Below are 19558 nucleotides of genomic sequence, written 5' to 3'. Positions count from 1 at the left end.
TCTCACAAGCATGGATAACAAGAGGGACGTTTTCGAGGGAGAGTCGCCTCCGGTAGAGTACTCCGATACCTCTGGCGGCCCCGATTCAGATCCTCAACCCGTCTCATTGCTCTCTTGGACATTCTCATTCGCCAAGGTATTCCTGCTGCTTCTATCCTATTTCCTTTCACAGTATGATAAGTGAGTGGTCGATCTTTGGAGTCCAAAAGTGAGTCCTGATCGTCCCGGCCCACCCCCAGATTCATCATCTCGTACTTTCAGCAAGATGTCGTGGTGGACCTCAACATTTCCTCGGCAGGATATGGAGCGCTCACAGGCTACGGAACATCCGTCCTCTCCTCTTTCGCCGTCATACCCATTGCTATCTTCACAGATAGCTCTCAGGCCAGAGTATGGGCTTTGACCATCACGATTCTTTGGTGGTCCCTCATGGTGATATTTCAATCTTTATGTCATGAATTCTGGCAAGTCATCCTGGCGAGGTTGGCAATGTTCCTAGGTCAATCAGCCAGCGAAGCGGTGAGCAGGGATCGATTTCACCTTATTATATGTGTAGACTTACTCACTGGTTCAGCTCGCAGTATCTCTCATTGCCGATATACTACCCGCTCGATTCGTCGGTATCGGCGAGAGTGTCCTCTACGTCGGTGTATACATTGGCGAAGCCATCTCGTCCAGGATCTCGTCCGTCTTCATTGAACAGGATAAGAGCTGGAGATTGGCTTTTCGAGCTATCGGCATCACGGGCCTTGTATTGGCTGTAGCTACTCGATTGATCGTTCGGGAACCTCAAAACAAGCGGAGAATCATCCTTGGTCACGGTGAATACATCCCGGAATCCCTTCCAGCTGATCATTTTCCAAGCTCAGAGCCCTGGACGACACTTGATAGCTTCAATCTCGGAAGTATGGCAAACTGCGAGGTATATCATGGCGCTGGAGTCGTTCTGGATCATCACGTTCAGTTGCGCCTGGAGGCAGTTTGCAGGCAACATGTGAGTGTGGAGGGGTGGTAACTCTGTGAATACATGGCTGACGTGACGATTCAGCTTTGGGTACTATCTACCAAGTGAGTCCTGATTTTTACATCATCTGTACATGACTCACCGATGTAGCCCTTCTGCAGCTTCAGTATCCCGATCAAGTCGCCTACGAGGTCGCTACCTATGGCACGATTGTCGGTGAGGCTACAGCTGGGAACGACACATTGACCCACAGGCGCCGTCGGATCCACTGCCTGCATGACTGGCGGTATCCTTACCTCTTTCCTCAGTCCTCGTTACCCCAATATTGCTCTACACCTCACAGCATGGGGAGGAGCGATATCCTGGCCATTCGTAGTGACCTTGACTTTTAGTCGAACGCTCGCCTCGACACCTGAAGGCGGACTCAGGATTCTTTTTGGCTGTCTCTCTGCAGCTTACATCACGGCAGAGCTCTGGCTAGGCGCCATGGCTTCCTTGATCGTTTCACTCCTCCCTATACGGTACAAGACACTAGGGTATGCCATTTTCGCCCTTAGTCAACTCCTCATTTGGTCCGCTGGACCAGAAATCGTCAGTATCGCTCAGTATCGCGCGGGAGTCGATACGAGCGATATCCCGAGTTATATAGAGACGACACGGATCATTCTGTGCGTCCTGATACCCTTTGGATACTGCGCTTGTGCGTTTGGGCTAGGGATCGTCATCTTCACTGGCAAATTCAAGCGGGATCTCGCTCGTGTTCGGGCAGCAGCGAGCGAGCATGCCACGATTGAAGATGTGGCTTTGAGTAAGAAGAGGACAGGCGCATTTGGGATAGGTCTGGGCGTACTCGGAGCTATTGTCGTTGGTCTGACGGCTACGTCTTATGCTCTGGGTACTTGAGGGATAGAAATAGATTCATGTACAGTCATGAGGTTGGACGAATGCCACTTTCTTGTCACCATTCACAATCCGTTCATCTGCTAATAAGCGTTAGACTTTATCCATGCGGTAACGACGCGGTTCTGATGGGCAATCAAAGACCAAGGTATATGGTTCGATGACCTGCTTCCAGATCCTCAGGACGACTGCGACTGCGACTGCGACTGCGACTGCGACCACGCCATGAGCTGGTTTCGTCGCGCTCCTCCAGATCCAAAACTTCCACCTGGAGATCTTGGTCGATCCGTCGCTGGCAACACGTTTACATTTCATGACGATGCTCAGTCGTTGATCTTGGATAATATCGATCGATTCCCAGGTTCACCAGTCTACAGGGCCAAAGTCATCGGCAAGGATGTAGCGTTGGTCACAGATTATCGTTTAGCGGAGAAAGTGATGAGAACTCATGAGCCTACAGACGATGGACCTAGATTCAGTCAACGAGCAGCGTACTCTGACCTCATGGCTCCGTTCTTCATCGAGCCAAACGTTCTGCTAGAGGATCAGTGCGAAGAGACGGCTTATGCCAACAGGGATATCTGGAATCGACACGTTTCAACACTGCTGGACAGTCAAGATTGGGAGCCGATCAACGAGAGAATCAAGCAAATCATAGTGACCTATCGAGACAAATGGCTACAGATGGACGCTTTCGACGTCTATGAAGAATGCAAAGACATGGCGCATGAGCTTGTCCTGTATCTATTCCTTGGTATCGACAAGGCATCCGCCGATTGGGACAGCGTTGTTGAATTGAGCACCACCAGTCTCCGGGGCCAATTCTCCATGCCGGTCAAGGCAAACTTTGGCTCAATGTTCAGATCGAGCTATTCAAGGGGTCTCCAAGCTCAGGAAGAGCTCAGAATTGTTGCTGAAGACAAACTTCAAGCCGGGCAATGCCCTTTCATCCAATCTAGGACTCCATCATTGTTGAATTCGGCCATCACTCACACAGCCATGTTCGCCTCGTCACTCGTCATCAAAGCTGTGGCGTCTTATTTGACGTTTTCCCTCATCCAACTCTCGCGGACGGAAACGAGGCAAGCCGATCTCGACAAAGTGTTGAGAGAGACTGAGCGCCTATGCCCACCCGTTATTGGCGCTCTTCGAAGGGTCATGGATCATCCCTGGGTCCTCACTGGAGATAAAGAATACGAGATTCCAATTGGTTGGGAGGCTTGGGTCTACTTTCCACTCGCCAACAGGGATGCCAAGGTCTACGGGGAAGATGCTTGGGAGTTCAAGCCGGGTAGATGGACCGACTCAACACCACCTTCGTTGACATTTGGATACGGCGAGAAATCATGTTTGGGCATGGGCATGGTAAGACGGATCGCGAAGAGTGTGCTGGCTGTTCTGCTCGGCGACGATGACCGGAATCACGGCGAGTTGGAGCTAATAAGTACGCTTGATCCCAGCTTGAAGGACTTCTTGGGATGGGAGAGGCATGTCGGCGGGTGGCAGGGGATCAAACAGCTTCCTGTGCAGAAGCCGAGGGATAAGGTATCAATGAGATACAGGCGACAATGATCACGTATGCATGTCAGACATCTTGGGACAGGTATCGATGTAGGCAAGACGGGTCTGGGGGCGCGATCGAGTTGCAGGGGCGAGTCCACCACGTCAGACCTTCGCGCTCAGTGCTCATTCATCTCGTGCGCCCGTCTCTTGCCGCCGGCACCCAGAGCCCGCCTTTCCGGATCTCTGCCTATTAAACAGGTTGATTATCGTCTACTTTTCACAAGCTAGTCACCTATGATCAAGCATGGCACCGATAGCGTGCTCTCGCTACGTTGTGGCCGCAGCATGTCTCGAGTACCTCGCTCAGCAGAGCCTTCCCCGTATCCTTCGCAACACCAAAGCGGGAACCGACCGTGACATTCTCCTTCTCACCAATCGTATCGTAGGTGGTCTACACTCCCTCCTGATCGGTTTCGCAGCATGGCGAGAGACTTCAAAAGATCACTGGAAGCAGGACGATTTGATCAAGACGAATAGCGAGCTCGGTAATGTGATTATAGCGCTGGAATTGGGCTTCCTCTTACAAGGTGAGTCTATCAATTCACCACCACTTCACGAGCTTTTAACTCAAACACATTTCCTCAGATACGCTGTTCCTCATCCAACATCGCAAAGCTTGGAGCAACCGGTCATCACTCAGGAGAATCTTACTACATCATCTGGCCTATGGCTTCCTCAGTGCATGGTGGTTGAGAGCCATCGAGAAGAAGTATAGCAAGGGAGGAGCATATTTCGTCATAAGCTTTTTAGTGCGTCTCTTACAGAATGATTACGTCCTGATTCTGCTAGATGATGAACCTCTCCAACCCACCGAGGTACATCATGTGGTGTGTCAGAAAGTACATGCAAGGGTCAGATATCAAGCAACAGCTCCTTACCCTCACTCATCTCGTCTCGCTCCTGATTTACGCTTGGACGAGGCTCGGAGTGTGAGTTTTCCGGCGCATCAAACATGCTGATCAGACAGGCCATTCCGACTCATTCACGTTTACGGGCAGCGTAAAGGGCTCTCAACTTATGAAGCTTTCAGCTCGGTGAGTGAATGTAAAGGTGTTGGTTTTGAACCTAGTACAGCTTCCCTTTGTATGCCGATCAACGACCTCTGTGATCGCGCTTGTCAGTCTAAGTCAGCTGCTACAACTGTCATCCCGATGGCCTCGAAGCAACGGTAAATGATACAAACGATGGCATCTCTACAATGGACCTCACATGAATTCCAAACCCTCCCGATATAGTCTCTCATGTTCCGACCTGTATCTACCTTGCTTACCATCTGAGTATGTACCCATCAAGCGGTCCGCCCAGGTCACTTGATCGTCTCAGCTTCACCTCAGACTCGATCACTCACGATATGGCTGGAAATTGACATTTCCCTTTCGATGATGCTCGGCGTGTTCCTCGGGTCCGGCCGCCCAACCGCTGGGTAAGAGTCTGTGATACCCATATGGGAGATCCAAGCCGCAGTGGTTCTCGACCAGAAGGTACAAGAAGATCGGGACGAAGATGGTCCGGGTGAGAGGATGGGCAGACATGGCATGGAGGGCGATGTTGGCAGAGGCGAGGAGGGTCAGTCGTTCGGTCAAGCTCAGTCTGCGGTGTATCAGCGGATAGTCGACAGTCTTTGTACCTGACATACTGGTTGGTGACCTGAACATGTATCTCCGCTACACACGTCAGCCATGTCCCGATCCGCGCACCTCACCATGCTTGTGATGTGGCTTGTGGAAATGCCAAAGAAGTGAGAACTGATGACGTGAGATTGACTTTGCTCAGCGCAGACTCACTCGGTGCATCGCTATATGCGGCACATAGAAGAAGAAATCGTACAGTACCAGAGCACCAATGACCCCGATGACGATTTGCCTCGACGTGGGAGGAGCCTCTGGGAGAGCCCTGACCAGCTGGACCGGTGAACTCCAGGAGAAATTGTGCAATGTAGGGACTTTCCAAGTCTGCTGAATCTCCAACCTTGTCACACTGTCCATGGATGAATTTGTGGATGACAGAGAATATCCGCCACTTCTGATAATGTCTTCCTTCGATACTCCCACGAACTTCTTGACCATGATGAGGTCTAGGAAGATGACTGGTGCCGCGTATATGATGGCTTCTCTGAGTCTGCCTCGGGGTGACGGGATGTAGACAGTGCCATTGCGATGAAGATGTGAAGTCCCTGATACCTCAGTGTGATTCCTTACATCAACCGACTCACCTGGTCTTCGGTCGATCCTCGTACAAGGCTCTTTAGGGTTGATCGCTAAAAGTGTGTAGAAGATCTCGATAACGATAAGCGAGGGATTGGCAACTCTGACTCACTTCATAGATGATGTACGAGAACATGGTCAGAAATGACTCCCACATACTAGACTGTCATTGCTCGTGAGCAATTGTTGTCGGTCTTGGTAAGTGGTATTTGTGCTCACATTGTACAGCGATCTGTTCTTGAGAAAGCTCCACAGCTGTTGAAGGAAAGGATCATACCATGCTGGAAAGAGCAGCGCTGTTGAGACAATCGAGAACAGTCCACATCTTAGAAAAAATAGATTACGCTTTCGCGATTCCTCAAGACCGCTTGCGTCGACCATTGTGTTGAGCTGGCATGTGAAGACCAGGAATGGGTAGCAACAGATACAGTCATCGATGGACCACTAGATCTCCGACAGCCGGAGCGGCAAAATTTACCACGTGTTGTGGCCATTCACCCGCCAGTTTTGTGGCTCCGGACGATCCCATCAAGCAAGTACATCTCGTCAAGGATTTACGAAGACTACGCACAGTGACTGGGGGATATGGTCACTAAGAGCCTCATCCAGCTGCCTGACTGCTGACTCATGGGTGGCTTTCTATCACGAAGGTCAAGCTTGGCATGGCGCGTGCGGTATGGATTCGTACAACATCGTGAACATTGTAAATCATCGTGAATCATCACGACCCTTTAAGCAGTATCTTTGTAGATCCTGACCGACAATGCCTATCATCCACTTCAGACCTCCAGGTTCTCACACTACATCTCGTACACATCCTTTCGACATCATCCCTGTGCACTCCTATCTTTCAATACGAAACAACGCTTCAAAGGACATTGGCGTCGATCAGAGGGGACTCGACTCCAAGGAAGGAGGATGTGTGGATCGTTGGGAGCCCAAACTGACCCGAGAGATTCAGAATCCTATATTCACGATATGGTTGATGGTCTGATCTCACTTTGATCTCTACCACTCACATCAGACTTTACAAGTCATCTCATTCGTCCCACATTCCAGTTCAGTGCCCAACATCCATCATGTCGGACAGGTGAGATGACAATACATGCGTGGTACAGTAGCCTTATTGATATAGTGTGTACAGCAGCGACCTACCTGCAGCTCCTCCACCTACTCTTATCATGACAGATGGCTCGACTGCGAAGTCCTACAATCGCCATTTCTTACTCTCGCTCGCCACACCTCAAGCTCGTCCGCCCAATCCTGAACGGGTCAGATCGTTCTCCCAGCTGTTACGAAATGACTCTTGTCAGTGGGGGGTAGACGAGAACGTGTCTACTATTCTAGGGGGATGTATCTCCCCCGCTGAGTCCACAGGGTCCACCGTCGCCTCTCTGTCTGGCCCGAAAATTCAGAAAGCCGTCGGTGGTCCTGCGGAAATCTTGTTCAACTTCAAGTCTCCAGAGCAAACTCCGCCGGTCCTTGTCGATTTCACTGTACCTAACCCATTCGACAACAAGAGTCTTTCCACCAACGCTTCATCTGCAACACCTCGAATGGCACCTGAATTCAAAGCTTCCAACGTCTTCCAATCGTTCCCGGGATCCAAATGCCCATCACAAGGATCTCTTTCTGCCGCCGAAGATGGACCAGCACATGCCCAATCATTCGGTGACACCTTCAAGACTCTTCGTCTTGGAGCTCGATTGGATTCGATGGACTTTGCACGATCAAGATCATCGAGCATCACAATGAGCGACGATACCGGTCGAAGAGCTTCTCGATTATCCTCCATATCATCAAATGCGGGTCAGAGACCTTTGAACGCATTCGCTGCACCATGGCCTCTGCCCAAGACGACTCCGACAATCCATCTTTCGAAATCTCGCGGATCATCCATTGCGTCCTCGCCGATTGATGGACAGACTCTTCCCCTTCCCAAACCCTCTAGTCTTCCTTCGAGCCTTCCAGCGAAACCAAACACTGTCCTCCCACCCGTATTTGTCAAACGCGAGACGGCGGCACTGCCACAAAGTATGGCGTTACCTGACATTGCTCCACTGGGTAAAGATTGGGAAGGTGAAAACTCCCTCAGTGGCAATGACAAGAGACGAAGGGCGAGCGAGATGGGCTTTGCACCACTTCCTCTACCTAGAGACAGCTTGATCCAGGGCCTCGTTGGGAAGAAGAGCCTGGAAGTGAAACCGGCTCGTCCGGAAAGATTGGTGAAAATGGGTCAGAATTGGCGTGCGAGCGTTTCAGCTCAAGGCCAGGAAGTGAAATCGTAGAGCCTTGTAGGAGACAGTTAGATACCTAATAGCCTCGGCATGCTCTGTTTGAATCATCATGGAACATGCAATCTGATTCGCCTACTTGCGCCGCCCTCATGGCTCTATCTGCGCACCTGAAGGCTCCTGACCCTCAAAGCGACTCTTCGCGTAATGTGGATCAATCGCCTCGGTCTCTGCTTCTCTCCACCTATTCCTCCTTGTGACCTTTCCGATGATATAGCTCCCTTCCCAAATCCTGTCTGGGATGTCCTCCTTACCACTGCCTTTCTTGGCTTTCTTTCCAATTTTGAGATTACCGATACCTAGCATGAGCACCAATCCAAGCCACATGAACGCCGTAATGGCATAGTAGGCGACGATGATGCCACGCTTCGCGGTGTCCTTGAGCGTCTCTGCAGTGGCCGGATCGAGTGACCCGATGGACCCTAGATTTCCAAAGTTTGAGCTGTCAAGGTCGAATCCCGCTTTCGAGACTCGCGAATTGAAAATGTTGTCCATGATCGACAGTCCCAGCGCACCTCCCATGGAGCTAGCGAGCATGATGGAGGACATCATAGTGGCAATGTGACTCCTGTAGTAGCCGACAGCGTGCAGGCTCCCCGGCATCAATCGAATGCCAGTGCCGATACCCGTGAGACCGATCATACAGTAGATGTACGCTGGTATCTCGGTCGACAGAGCATGGGCAAGAAGGGTCATCCCGATAGGCTCGATCAAGGTGCCTATGGACAACGAGACAAAGGTCTCTCGTGGCCATACGTTGAGAATGAACATGGCCATGTACACTCCGACTGGAAGAGAGGTGAGTCATGAACGCCACTTTCAGGACTCACTTGCTAGACCTGGAATGTAGTAGATCACGCCGAGACCCGCTTGTCCAGGCTCAAAATTGAGCACGAGTGTGAAAAAGAGGACGGCAAAATACATTGTCGCATACATTGCTAGAGCGCATTTCAGCGTGAATGTTCATGAGGGTACATGGTGTACTCACCCATGCCAGTAATGAAGTTAATGTACAGCAGGATGCTCGCGTTTCTTGTCGCCAAAATCTTGAACGGGATCATGGCCCGTTGACGAGGTAGCTTGTTGGCCAGGGAACGTCCAGGAACCATGAAATACTCGTAAGTGAGAAAGCAGGTAAGGAGGATGAGGCCAATGACAAGAGGAGCGAGGACCTTGACGTCGGCCCAGCTATAGTAAGATCCTCCCCAGCTCAGCGCCAACAGGAGCAATCCCAGTCCAAAGAGGAACAGGAACTGTCCACCGAGGTCGATGGTCAAGAGCCTTCTAAAGAAGGTCGGGGATCGATCATCTTCAATTCCATCACTCCTGATAATTCGTTTAGGACCGACCAATTCATCCCGGAGCAAGAAATGGACAGTGAACAGGCCGATGACTCCCAGAGGACAGTTGATGATGAAGACCCATCGCCAGGAGACCTGAGTCAAGTATCCGCCAATGGTTGGACCCAGACCGTACCCTAATCCACCGACCATCTGAAAGATTGTAGTGTTCCTGGCATTTTCTTTTAGGGACACTTTGTCCGCCAAGATGGTCCTCGTGGAAATGTTCATCCCTGCACAGCCCATGCCAAGGATCGCACGACCAAATAGGAGCATGGGGAATGCAGAGGTCGGTGATCCTGCGCATAATGCACTTCCAAGTAACATGAGGATGATGGAAGCTTGGACTGAAGCATAGCGTCCATAGACGTCGGCGATTTGGCCCCAGGCAGGTATGAAGGTCGCCGACGTCAAATTGAAGGCGAGGACGATCCAATCGAGCTGAGCGAGTTCATCTGAAGCATTTGGTATCAGCGAAAGGCAATTGACGTGCGACTCACTGAAATCTGATGCGATGAACGGCAAGGCGCCCGCAACGATGGTGGTGTCCAACGCTTGGATGGTATAAGGAAAGAACAGACCACCGATGATCTTCCAGCGATACGCTCTCCTTGCCCGGGTCTCTATAGAGTTATCTCCGCTCACCGCGAGCGATCCTTCGACGTCCCGATGTTGTCCCTCTGTAAGCTGCTTTGTTGTCTGACCTGGTATGTTTTCGTCCCCCAAGTTTCGCAGTGTATGAGATTCGTCTGTCGGACTGGGACTTTCAGGTCTCGCTTCGAGCTCCATTGCCTGTGCAGCGCGCTCATCTCGCTTCTTCTTGAGATATCTATAGAGGAGGTATGCCATAGTTGCTAGTCGAGCCCTGATCTGACTGTGAAGGAAATGGTGCTTTGCATCAGTTATATAGTCATGATTGTGAGCAGCGGGCTAAGACGCCGCTCGACATAGCTGATCTTGTGTGAGACAGGAACCGTAAAAATCTCCTCGGCACCCATTTGGCTCTTTGATGAAAGCGCATGTTGCTTCTGATATGATGCTTCCCCCCTCCCGGAACTCCTCAGCAGCCGGCGGCATGTACATCCCCGTCTCAATCGTAGCCGTCATCTCCTGCGCCACGTAGAGCTGATAACCCACATACATCCCATACTCCGGTACTCTTCCAAGAAATCATTCACCTGAGCGGTAGCGAGCTGTGAACTTTTCGCTTGCAATTTCGGCACCGAACATGACCGAAGACTTGGCGTGGCTGCCGAAGGGAAGGGAGACATGCGAGGTCAATCAAAAGATAGATACATATCACGCTGAAGAATCCAACTACGACAGAGCCAGCATACTGCCTATGGACTGAGCTCCCTATTGTCCCTTCTCCTTGCTCTCCAAGTCCTGGAAATGACCTGGCACAGGGACGAGCTCCGATTGAGTCAATCCATCGACCTTTTCATCTCCTTTTCGAACGGCTTCGATATTGGTCACTGACGAATGACTCTCCCCGAACAGTGCGTCTATCTCTTCGAGAGTGAGACCTTTGGTTTCAACCCAGAAGACCACCTGAACCATCATTAGCGCATGCGTAGCTAAGGAAAGGAGAAAAATTAACTCACGATGAAGATGAGGAAGAGCCAGTCCCAAGACGCGTTGACAATGTACATCTTCCATCCGATGTTTGTACTTGAGTTTTGGTCAGCCCCCGGACACACAACAAGATTGGCATACACTCACATTCCGATGGGCATGACATATACCAGCACCAGGGCACAGCAATTGAGTAAGAACTGCATGAAAGCGAATCCATTGGCTCGCATCGAGTAGTTCATGACCTCGACAGGGTATAGATTGAGGATAGGCGTGTAAACGAGCCTGATGTGAAGATTAGGATTGTCATATACCTCACGTTCTGCACGCCTCCACTCACGAGTAGAATCCCTGGAAGAGGAAGATGCAAGCGACGTTCCCGTACACGACGGCATGAGTTGCTCCATTCGGATTTACAGCGGTCTGGTCTGCGTAGACTTTACTCAATCCTCCGATGATGTACAGTGTGACGATGAGCAGGGTCTGACAGACAATAGCGGATGGTTTTCGACCCCATCGAGCGATGAACTGGGTTCCAGCGACGGCGCACGCAAAACACCAGACATTGAGGACGACATTCTGTAAGGGTGGCATGAGCGACCATGTCCCGCCTGATGGATGGTTCAGACATACCGCTTTCAACTGAGCCAGCACACTGGTGATACCCGCTGTGTTTAGCTCGTCTCCCAGGTAGTACGATGCTGATGCAACATCAGAACAAGCCCCTTCTAACGCTCCACAAGGTCCACTCACCGATGATGTTACCGGTAGAGCTCGTCAAGACACCAGGCGAAGCTCCAATGAGCAATCGCCTTCGACTTGCCTTGTCCCTAAACATGTCGAGAGGAGACATGCTTCGACCGGCAGTCTTCTCCCAGTGAAGAGTGTCAACAATCTCTTTGTACACAGCAATTGAGACTGGGTCGTCCATGTCGCCGTTGGAGTTGGTCTGGGCGACGACGATTCGGGCTTCTTCGAGTCGCTCTTGGCCGACCAGCCATCGAGGTGATTCGGGACTGAGTAGGGTCAGTGGACACCCTCGAGGCCTGTATCAGGCTGCTCACACAAAAGGTAGGATCAGGATGCAGATGATGGAGAAGATCTGGAGTTGTCCGTCAATTTGGCAAAGCGCAATTTCTAGACACTCTACTCACACCCTGCAGCAATGAGGGGAGTCGCCAAGACCACGTCGAGTTGGGCCATTTGGAAGTTCCAAGCGTGATGCCAGCAGCGATAAGGGCTCCGATGCTGGGTGAAGCAGGGACGCATCAGGTCAAGGTCTCTCAGATCACGCAGAATGAACCTACTAGTAAAAGTTGTTGAGGGTTCCGGCACCCCAAGTTCTCCATCGACTGGCAAACGTCTCATTCAAATAGACGGCTGCAGCGATGCCATCGACACCGGAGCAGAACCCGAGAACAACACGGGCTACCACGAACATGGCGACATTTTGAGCTGCTCCTTGAAGGATGACTCCGACGAGCGTTCCGAGAGAAAACCAGAAAATGGTCAGTCGTCGTCCAAAGTAATCTGTGATCATGCCTCCAACTGATCGACTGGCGTCAACAAAGTACCCCAAAATGGGATGCATGTTGAAGTGACTCACCCAAGTTGGCAGGAATAGCGCCGAGGAAAATGGCAGCGGTGTTGAGACCCTCTGTAGCAGCATCCAAGACAAAGTAGTTTGCGTAGGCTAAGCAAGATGATGAGAAGGACTGTGTACCTCGTAAGCAGACTCCAGCTCACCAGGCAAGATATTGAGACCGTTGAGACACGATCCGTCATATCCTCCAGTGGCGGACTGGACCATTGAACAAAGCAGCAGGAGGACCATGAGGACCATGGTGTTCTGGGGCACCCAGGCGGGTAGCCATGTACCCGTAGGTGTCTTTACGAGCATGTTGTGAGTCGTTCGTTGGACTGTTGTCGTGAGATGTACAAGTGAGAGATGATACTTATTATTGTTTGGTTGGGAATGTACCAGATATGAAAGGGGTCCACCCCTCGTACGTCCCTCGCCTTTCCCCCCCTTGCCCTGCCCTCGCCTCGCCTGAGCCCCGACGTCGGATCTACGATCGGATACTATTTTTAGCCACCTTGAACGGTAGAAAACCCAAGGAATCAGGAGATGCCCGAAAATAGGAGCGGCGTATCCGTCGAGATCAGAGTGGGGGAAAGAGGTTGTCGAGATACGGAAGGCCGTGAACCAATTAGGGGTGGGCAAGCCGATGATGATTTGGGAGAAGAGATGCGTAACGACAGAGGAGATCCCTTCTATCCTCGTTGAGCGCGCCACAAAGTGCCTTCTCACCTGAGCTGCTGCACCGTAAGGTCGACTCATGTCACCGAGTCGTCTCCATTCCTCACTTCTCTCAGATAAGCGATACGGTAAAATGACCCGGACACCTCCGGATCTCTCAGAGATGGACGACGTAAGTATGCGCCAAAGAATAGGTAATCATATCTCTTGCGAACCGAGCAGGGCTGCTACGGGCGCGGCCAGAGACCACAAATCGTCCCTGGTAAGTGTTGGCTGGTAGGACGGGAGGATAATCCCCCGGGGGTCGATACGAGATTACCCGGGTTCTCACTCGACCTCTCAAGTGAGTCGGATATGCCGTATACAGGAATCCAAAATATAGGAGTATTTGCAACAGACGATCCTCGGGAGCTTCTGAGGGATTCCAGCTGGGATGTGGCAGCCGTTCTTTCGGCTGGTCTCAATGAGAGCGATTAAGTCATTCGAAGCCATATGAAGACCTCACGGACATGTGTCTCGAGACTCAAAGTCGAGGGTGGAGCTTAATCGGCACTGCTACGCCGTGTGTTCCGGAGCATACAAAGCCTCGTAGGAGCCGCAGTGCCACGAGCTCTAATCTCAGGCTCGCGATCGAGGCCTCAGTCGCAACCTCCAGTGCTAGGCTACTCACTCAGAGCACGACGTCCTGAGACGGGCTAGACTTGCCAGTGCGAAGGTCGGTGAGGCTGTACAGTATCACAGCTTGGAAACGACTGACATCTAGGTGGAAAATGCATTTGCATGGAACTGACTGATGGGGTCCTCATCGAACAGGACCCGTATTGCTGACTAAGGCACCCCACCCTCTAGTGGACTCAAACCTGGCCCCCACCTCCTCATCATGGCTTGACACCGTACCTCACTCTCTCTACGGCCAACCAAGCTTCCGTGCCACCCTCAAAACTCCAGCCCACAGGTCCAAGATCACAATCCGCACAGGATAACCACTTGACTTTCTTTCCACTTGCATTACCGGGTGCATTGAGGGATAATGATTTCAGTTCGGAGGGTTTGGAGAATCCTATATTGTCGAAGGACATGGGGGATCCGGTAATGTGCCAATAAGCTGATTGGTTATCTGGCGATGCGTTGGAGCCAGGGAAAGGTGAACCGTCTTCAGATGGTATCTACAATTTTGTCAACTTTCGACGTCCCCTTATCGGTCCGTTTTATAAAATGGAGCGCACCAAATTTGAGTCTGCTGAGATCCATTGTCCTACGCCCGGAGCGAGGATAACACAGCCACAACCTTGTCTGAAACAATGTATCTTCGTCACATTTGTGCCTTGCCCATTGGTCAAACTCGCTTTAGCATCTTCGCCTTCAGGAAGATCCGAGATGAGCTGAGTAGGAGGTCTCTTCCGTGAAGAGGATGATTGAGCTTGGAGAGCCGCGAAGATATCCGCTTGTGATGGTTGAGACATGGTTCACTTTGCTCTGTATCGCTGCAATGTGAGGATACCAGAACAGAATGTCGACCCTTTGGAATGATCGATGGATGCGCTCAGACGGCGGCGACCGCCGCTACGTTATGCGATGGTCAGAATTCTTCACAACAAATGTTCCGCCGCCAAGGTGATTGCCTGACCTGGCCTGCGTTCAGCATTCTTCGTATAGCCCTCTCGAAAACGACCCCGTGGACTCCTTCTGGACAGGTCGAAGAGACATCGGTATGCCAGGTATACCTGGTCCGCTGGGAATCCTCCCTGGATTGACCTATGACCCTGTGACAAATCGATACTATTCGACTCCAAAAGTCCGACCGGCGGTGGATCCAAATACGTCCTCTGTCCTCACGCCCAATCCGACGGCCTCTAGTTCGACAGCACGATTTACCAGAAGAAATGCTCCTCGATATCAGTCTGAAAGCTCTGCTTCCGGGTCTGCGTCTGTGCCGGCGCAGGAAACCTACGGAGCCGAAGGCAAAGGCAGAGTCTTGCCATCCACAGCATGTTTGGATGAACGCAGAGCCGATAAGAGATTGAAGCTCGATACTGAGCCTGAAAAGGAAAGGTCCGAAGGAGGGCGGTCGAGACGACGGCATCGTCTGGGCTTGATATCGACGGACTCAAGGCCTAGAATACAAGACCAGTCAGTCATCGATAGGAATCGCTCGCTCCACGATGCCCAAGCTGACTCAGCGAGCAGATTCAGCCACGATATGGCGTCTGGTCTACGTCTCACCAGCGCTAGATTCTGCAACTGCGGGCATACTGGAGAAAACATCAACGAGATCAAGGTGGGTGATCGAGCGCGAACCATCGCAGAATCGCGTTAAGCTCATACGGCACTTTTCAGGCATTCGGTGACTCTGCATATTACGCTACAACGGGTCATGGGAGAATCGTCTTCCATCGTGAGAATGGAGAGACATTTCGTGTGCAGGTCTGTGCCCAAAGTGTGAGTCCGAGACTGAATCTGAGGTGTCCGACCCTTTGCGCTGACAGGCTTCAGATCATCGCTTTGCACCAGGATCCCCCGCGTATGGTCACAATGTGAGTCGCAGTATCTAGCATGCATATCGGGCAATCTCCGATCTGGCACGACCTGTTCACTGATTCCCGACCCCTCAGGGCAATCTCTACTGGGACCGAAGCGCACATTCACCATTTTCGACGCACGCCTGAAAACCCGTCGGAAATTGAGCAATCAGAGATCAATCTTCCACCGGGAGAGATCTTCAGCTCGTCATCTTTTGACGATGCATGCACGCTCGGTGAGTAACGATTGGATGGTAGCTATTAGACGATTCCTAAACCATGCTTGGCAGGCGGTGAGAGAGGTCTGTCCATTGTCAAATACACGACAGAGCGCTACTATTCTCATCATCGGAAATTGAAATCGGATGTCCTGGCCGTAGAGCATTTGGACCGGAATCTGGTATTTGCGGGTCTGCGCAATTCGGCAATCTTACTGGAAGATCTGCGCGTCTCCCCTCGAGATAGCAACGTCATGGGTCACACTGTCAAAGGGAGATCAGTCGTAGGGATCAAAAAGCTGAAAGATTCAGTCGTACCGTGGGGAGTGGCAGTCAGCAGCATGTCCGATGAGGTGAGCCAAGCCAGTGCAGCGTGTGTGGCCGATGATGAGGAGCTGATCGATGGCTTAGCTATTGATCTTTGATGCTCGATTTGGCAAGTCTCCACTGCACAGTTTGCAAGGGCATGTGAACAATTATAGGATCCATCTGGTGAGTCTTCATCGCGCAGAAAGAGTCACGAAATGGTCTGTTGACTTGCCTCACCTCAGGGTATGAATACCACCCCGGACGACTCATATCTCTTTTCAGCCGGTTCAGACAATCGAATTCGGGCTTGGTCCACAAGGACCGGCACGAGATTGACGCCTCCAAAGGACGTGGACTGTTTCTTCGATTTCGCTTCTCCTGGTGTCTCAGGCTCTCATCCCTCCCGAATGCTTCGGAGGACGTCATTTGACGACACGCCCGGTCCTGGAGGTGATATGAGTGGGATATTGGACCAGGACGATACGCTGGAACTTGTTGAAGTGGATGAAGATGAGGGCGATATTCAGGAACAAGATTCCGTGAGCAGCAACGACGATGATCGCAATGAGGAGGAAGAAGACGACGACGACGACGACGACGAGGAAGATGAAGAAGACGAAGGAGACGAGGAAGATGACGACGACGAGGAGGACGAAGAAGACTCTGAAGAGTCTGAGAGCGATACCTCTGTCCAGGACGAGCTCTCACGACGGTTACTTCCAGGAAGAGGTAACACCGTTCGATACGTGCCTGGTCGATTTGGCACTGCACCTCACACTCCACCGACTTTCCGTCATCCGTCACATCAGACGGTCCCCTTCTTCCGAAGAGAAGGTACGACGTCCCCACATATACCTGGTCGCATAGCCAAAGACGAGACGAATGTCCTCCGACGAGTTTTCCTTAAGCGAGTCTCCAGTCTTTCTTTTCATCCTGGGTCTTGGGCTTTGACCGTTGCTTCAGGAGGAAGACTGGAACGTTTCGAGGTCAACTTGTTTGACAATGGAGAGGACGGCAGGTCTGATGGCTTCGGGGGCTAGTCTGAGGAATGAGCGCTCAGTGAATGTTGTATTGTGCCCAGACGTTGCACTTTTGTTATATATACATGAATGCATTCGTAGTGCATTGCAGAATGGGTCGGCGTTGCTATACATCCTCCTGATCTCGTCGTACGCGGTACGGATACACAGAATTTTATGAAGAAGCAATCACACCGTGAGCCAGCCGGGTCTATGAACGTTGTATCTACTATCACCCAGACTCAAGGGGTGATCTACTCGTCGGAACGCCACACCCCACTAAGCGGGATAGAAGCGGATCACCATGACACTCAGGTTATCAGTGGAAAGGTTGGTGATGGCGTGGTCGAGCAATCTTCGCGATGCTTCCTGAGGATCTTGAACAGATCGAATGATGTCCACAGCGTCTTGGTCTTCACATACATCCCAGAGCTGGGGGGGGGGGTTGCAAGTCAGAAACGGTTCAATCTCCGGGGAAAATGACCTACTCCATCGCACGCCACAATCAAAAACTCGTCTTGATCGTCGAGGGTCGTCTCAGTGGTATATGGCGCTCCGACGACAAATTCCTTCATCGAAGCGTCTCCAAGGGATCGGGTGACGGCCAGGACGCCTAGAAGAAGAGTAAGCTTCCGCAGAGGGCATAATGGTAGCCTCACCATTGACTCGGTTGTTCATGACAAAGCCTCCAGCATCTGTGATCCGCTTTGCCTCTTGCGTATCACTACCTTTATGGTCATATGTCAATCTGACAGCTTTACCTCCGCGGCTGATATTGCAGTCAGTCTCTGCTACCGGCGACCATCAGTCCGACGTACCAAAGGACTGCCCTCGCATCGCCTACATTGGCAGTGTACAACACCTTCCTCGTCTGTAGATCCGACTTTGGCTCGATGGCCTCGACTTGTGGTGGTGTACCAGGAACAGGAGCAGCGTGAACTTCTTCCGGTTCATCCTCATCCTTTTTATCGCTCGATCCACTCGTGAGACCCTTGACGAAATCTCTCAATCGTTTCCCCGAGGATTTTCGACCCAAATCAGGGCTGGAAGGACTTGCACTGGCACTAGTCCGCCGGGACGACGCGGCGGATGTCTGCAGTTCCAATTCTTCTTGACTTGCCGCCGAGCTCAACAGGCCCCGAGGTACGAACCCTGGATTGGTAAAGCCCTTTGGCTCATGGTCGGAGATCTGCTCGATTCTGAGGAATGCAGTGACGGCTGTACATCCTGATTGGGTATAACCAGCTTGAGAGAGCTGGGATAGACGAGTGTCGACGACGTTGAATGTTTTGTTGAGGAGATCAGGGATGGATTGGTCCGGATACGCGAGAAGACAATCGAGAAGGTACTTTGATAATGTTCAGAAGAGGCCAAGCATGCGGTCCGGTTGACTCACCTCGTGGAAGTTCTGACCGCACCACTCAGCCGCATGCTTGCCGGCATGGCCGCTGGAGCAAGTCAGCAGGATACAACTTCTGAGCTCTGCTTCTCTCACTCAAACACTGCAAAGTATCCCTGTCCCTTGATCCCAGCGTAATCGTACACAAACGAGTGAGCATCCTCCATGGTTCGTCTGCATCGTTTGTTCCGATCTTCGCTGACCCCGACGCGAAAGGATGGTTTGACAGTAGGAGATGAGGCAGTGGGCGATCCTTTGCGAGAGCTAGTTTTGGAAGGGGAAGCAACAGCAGGGTGACAGTTGAGGGCCTAGAAAGTGGGCGGGGATACGTTGAGCCAGAGCCCCGCAGCGCGGTATGCTGACCCTACTCACACCAAAGGTTTCATCCCCGTCAGCTACGGTGACGCTCTTGCTCCTTGCATTCGGTCCATCGCTCAATGAACCAGGTCTCTTCATCCCCAAGGAGGAGGACGGTGTATCAGTCGATCCACGCGGCGAAGCGAGTCCTTCGGAATCGCCAATGGATGACGGCGTGGCCGTCCGAACGGGTGACTGGCTGGATATGGTGGATGGTGGGCGGAGTGAGTAAAAGGTTGAAATGCGACGCAGGAGCGAGTAATGTGAGATTTCAACCAATGGTCAGCAACAATGATACGGGTTGTCAAGTAGAGGAATGAGAATGAGGGTCTGTGTGTTGAGTGTGTCGAAGGTGAAAAATACGTAGTCACATGTGGCGACCCCCTGGAGAGAAGATGGGATGGAAGACTTGAACTCACGATCCACCATGACTCATATGCGCAGCGTTGGCTAATCCAAGAAGTAAGACGTCAGATACCCTTCTTTTCGGAGGTTTCATGGCATGATAAGGGGGGTGGTCAAGTGAAGTGAGAATGTATAAGCATGTGGAGGGGTAAGGGGACCGCGTGGAGGGGTCGGCTTCGGGCATGAGGGCAAGCGAAGGGCAGGTAGGTGGCTTGGCCGGATTAAAGCTGTA

General features: G+C 51.7%; 10 protein-coding genes across 10 annotated transcripts; 5 read left to right on the top strand and 5 right to left on the bottom strand.

The window, feature by feature from the left end:
• Window positions 1–10: 10 nt before the first annotated feature.
• On the top strand, window positions 11–1867 carry BD324DRAFT_652807 (major facilitator superfamily domain-containing protein; the record flags this gene model as incomplete). Its single annotated transcript, XM_022018555.1, has 7 exons — window positions 11–180; window positions 240–519; window positions 575–821; window positions 865–994; window positions 1049–1068; window positions 1115–1180; window positions 1218–1867. 7 exons carry the CDS (start codon window positions 11–13, stop codon window positions 1865–1867), a joined length of 1563 nt encoding a protein of 520 aa, XP_021869307.1.
• A 182-nt stretch (window positions 1868–2049) lies between these two features.
• On the top strand, window positions 2050–3464 carry BD324DRAFT_633869 (cytochrome P450). Its single transcript, XM_022016671.1, has one exon. The coding sequence runs from the start codon at window positions 2090–2092 to the stop codon at window positions 3434–3436; it is 1347 nt and encodes a 448-aa protein (XP_021869306.1). The 5' UTR covers window positions 2050–2089; the 3' UTR covers window positions 3437–3464.
• Window positions 3465–3628: 164 nt separating this feature from the next.
• Window positions 3629–5083, top strand: BD324DRAFT_633866 (hypothetical protein; the record flags this gene model as incomplete). The annotated part of the gene is made up of 5 exons (XM_022016670.1): window positions 3629–3954; window positions 4013–4176; window positions 4217–4356; window positions 4395–4461; window positions 4502–5083. Coding segments are annotated over exons 1-5 (752 nt in total), but the record flags the coding sequence as incomplete, so codon positions are not given.
• Window positions 4390–6047, bottom strand: BD324DRAFT_117845 (hypothetical protein). The gene is made up of 6 exons (XM_022011948.1): window positions 5851–6047; window positions 5744–5794; window positions 5212–5703; window positions 5130–5172; window positions 5055–5091; window positions 4390–5017 (listed from the first exon to the last, which is right to left on the bottom strand). The coding sequence occupies exons 1-6, from the start codon at window positions 6010–6012 to the stop codon at window positions 4768–4770; spliced, it is 1035 nt and encodes a 344-aa protein (XP_021869304.1). The 5' UTR covers window positions 6013–6047; the 3' UTR covers window positions 4390–4767.
• A 663-nt stretch (window positions 6048–6710) lies between these two features.
• Window positions 6711–7919, top strand: BD324DRAFT_652803 (hypothetical protein; the record flags this gene model as incomplete). Its single annotated transcript, XM_022018554.1, has 2 exons — window positions 6711–6721; window positions 6776–7919. 2 exons carry the CDS (start codon window positions 6711–6713, stop codon window positions 7917–7919), a joined length of 1155 nt encoding a protein of 384 aa, XP_021869303.1.
• Window positions 7920–8015: 96 nt separating this feature from the next.
• On the bottom strand, window positions 8016–10054 carry BD324DRAFT_582509 (major facilitator superfamily domain-containing protein; the record flags this gene model as incomplete). Its single annotated transcript, XM_022013564.1, has 4 exons — window positions 8016–8713; window positions 8756–8863; window positions 8914–9720; window positions 9766–10054. The coding sequence occupies 4 exons, from the start codon at window positions 10052–10054 to the stop codon at window positions 8016–8018; spliced, it is 1902 nt and encodes a 633-aa protein (XP_021869302.1).
• A 488-nt stretch (window positions 10055–10542) lies between these two features.
• Window positions 10543–12847, bottom strand: BD324DRAFT_633857 (putative hexose carrier protein). The gene is made up of 9 exons (XM_022016669.1): window positions 12587–12847; window positions 12447–12533; window positions 12148–12388; window positions 11995–12088; window positions 11905–11942; window positions 11594–11856; window positions 11474–11541; window positions 11181–11419; window positions 10543–11125 (listed from the first exon to the last, which is right to left on the bottom strand). Exons 1-9 carry the CDS (start codon window positions 12738–12740, stop codon window positions 10984–10986), a joined length of 1326 nt encoding a protein of 441 aa, XP_021869301.1. The 5' UTR covers window positions 12741–12847; the 3' UTR covers window positions 10543–10983.
• A 1002-nt stretch (window positions 12848–13849) lies between these two features.
• BD324DRAFT_633847 (Mss4-like protein) lies at window positions 13850–14712 on the bottom strand. Its single transcript, XM_022016668.1, has 2 exons — window positions 14327–14712; window positions 13850–14266 (listed from the first exon to the last, which is right to left on the bottom strand). Exons 1-2 carry the CDS (start codon window positions 14561–14563, stop codon window positions 13979–13981), a joined length of 525 nt encoding a protein of 174 aa, XP_021869300.1. The 5' UTR covers window positions 14564–14712; the 3' UTR covers window positions 13850–13978.
• On the top strand, window positions 14713–17264 carry BD324DRAFT_633845 (hypothetical protein). The gene is made up of 8 exons (XM_022016667.1): window positions 14713–15230; window positions 15288–15378; window positions 15438–15539; window positions 15594–15634; window positions 15713–15855; window positions 15910–16190; window positions 16249–16329; window positions 16389–17264. The coding sequence occupies exons 1-8, from the start codon at window positions 14812–14814 to the stop codon at window positions 17184–17186; spliced, it is 1956 nt and encodes a 651-aa protein (XP_021869299.1). The 5' UTR covers window positions 14713–14811; the 3' UTR covers window positions 17187–17264.
• Window positions 17265–17444: 180 nt separating this feature from the next.
• On the bottom strand, window positions 17445–19074 carry BD324DRAFT_582780 (phosphatase 2C-domain-containing protein; the record flags this gene model as incomplete). Its single annotated transcript, XM_022013581.1, has 7 exons — window positions 17445–17597; window positions 17654–17778; window positions 17825–17934; window positions 17984–18513; window positions 18562–18613; window positions 18661–18872; window positions 18937–19074. Coding segments are annotated over 7 exons (1320 nt in total), but the record flags the coding sequence as incomplete, so codon positions are not given.
• Window positions 19075–19558: the final 484 nt, after the last annotated feature.

This window comes from Kockovaella imperatae (genome assembly GCF_002102565.1).
Source record: "Kockovaella imperatae strain NRRL Y-17943 chromosome Unknown BD324scaffold_12, whole genome shotgun sequence".
Taxonomy (NCBI): Eukaryota; Fungi; Basidiomycota; class Tremellomycetes; order Tremellales; family Cuniculitremaceae; genus Kockovaella; species Kockovaella imperatae.
Note: the sequence above shows the minus strand (reverse complement) of the source record. Positions and strands in the feature narration are given on the sequence as shown.

What these genes read in the sequence shown, in the direction of transcription:
- BD324DRAFT_633857 (XM_022016669.1), bottom strand. Translation starts at nt 12,740, where the DNA reads ATGCTCGTAAAGACACCTACGGGTACATGGCTACCCGCCTGGGTGCCC. An exon ending in TGCTGGCTCAGTTGAAAGCG is followed by an intron (nt 11,420 to 11,473) that starts GTATGTCTGAAC and finishes CCACCCTTACAG; the next exon opens with AATGTCGTCCTCAATGTCTG. An exon ending in CTCTTCCAGGGATTCTACTC is followed by an intron (nt 11,126 to 11,180) that starts GTGAGTGGAGGC and finishes TCTTCACATCAG; the next exon opens with GCTCGTTTACACGCCTATCC.
- BD324DRAFT_633845 (XM_022016667.1), top strand. Translation starts at nt 14,812, where the DNA reads ATGCCAGGTATACCTGGTCCGCTGGGAATCCTCCCTGGATTGACCTAT. An exon ending in AGGCCTAGAATACAAGACCA is followed by an intron (nt 15,231 to 15,287) that starts GTCAGTCATCGA and finishes CTCAGCGAGCAG; the next exon opens with ATTCAGCCACGATATGGCGT. An exon ending in TGACGATGCATGCACGCTCG is followed by an intron (nt 15,856 to 15,909) that starts GTGAGTAACGAT and finishes CATGCTTGGCAG; the next exon opens with GCGGTGAGAGAGGTCTGTCC.
- BD324DRAFT_117845 (XM_022011948.1), bottom strand. Translation starts at nt 6,012, where the DNA reads ATGGTCGACGCAAGCGGTCTTGAGGAATCGCGAAAGCGTAATCTATTT. An exon ending in AGAACAGATCGCTGTACAAT is followed by an intron (nt 5,795 to 5,850) that starts GTGAGCACAAAT and finishes GAGCAATGACAG; the next exon opens with TCTAGTATGTGGGAGTCATT. An exon ending in CGCATATAGCGATGCACCGA is followed by an intron (nt 5,173 to 5,211) that starts GTGAGTCTGCGC and finishes TCACGTCATCAG; the next exon opens with TTCTCACTTCTTTGGCATTT.
- BD324DRAFT_633847 (XM_022016668.1), bottom strand. Translation starts at nt 14,563, where the DNA reads ATGTCTCAACCATCACAAGCGGATATCTTCGCGGCTCTCCAAGCTCAA. An exon ending in TCTCAGCAGACTCAAATTTG is followed by an intron (nt 14,267 to 14,326) that starts GTGCGCTCCATT and finishes ACAAAATTGTAG; the next exon opens with ATACCATCTGAAGACGGTTC.
- BD324DRAFT_633869 (XM_022016671.1), top strand. Translation starts at nt 2,090, where the DNA reads ATGAGCTGGTTTCGTCGCGCTCCTCCAGATCCAAAACTTCCACCTGGA.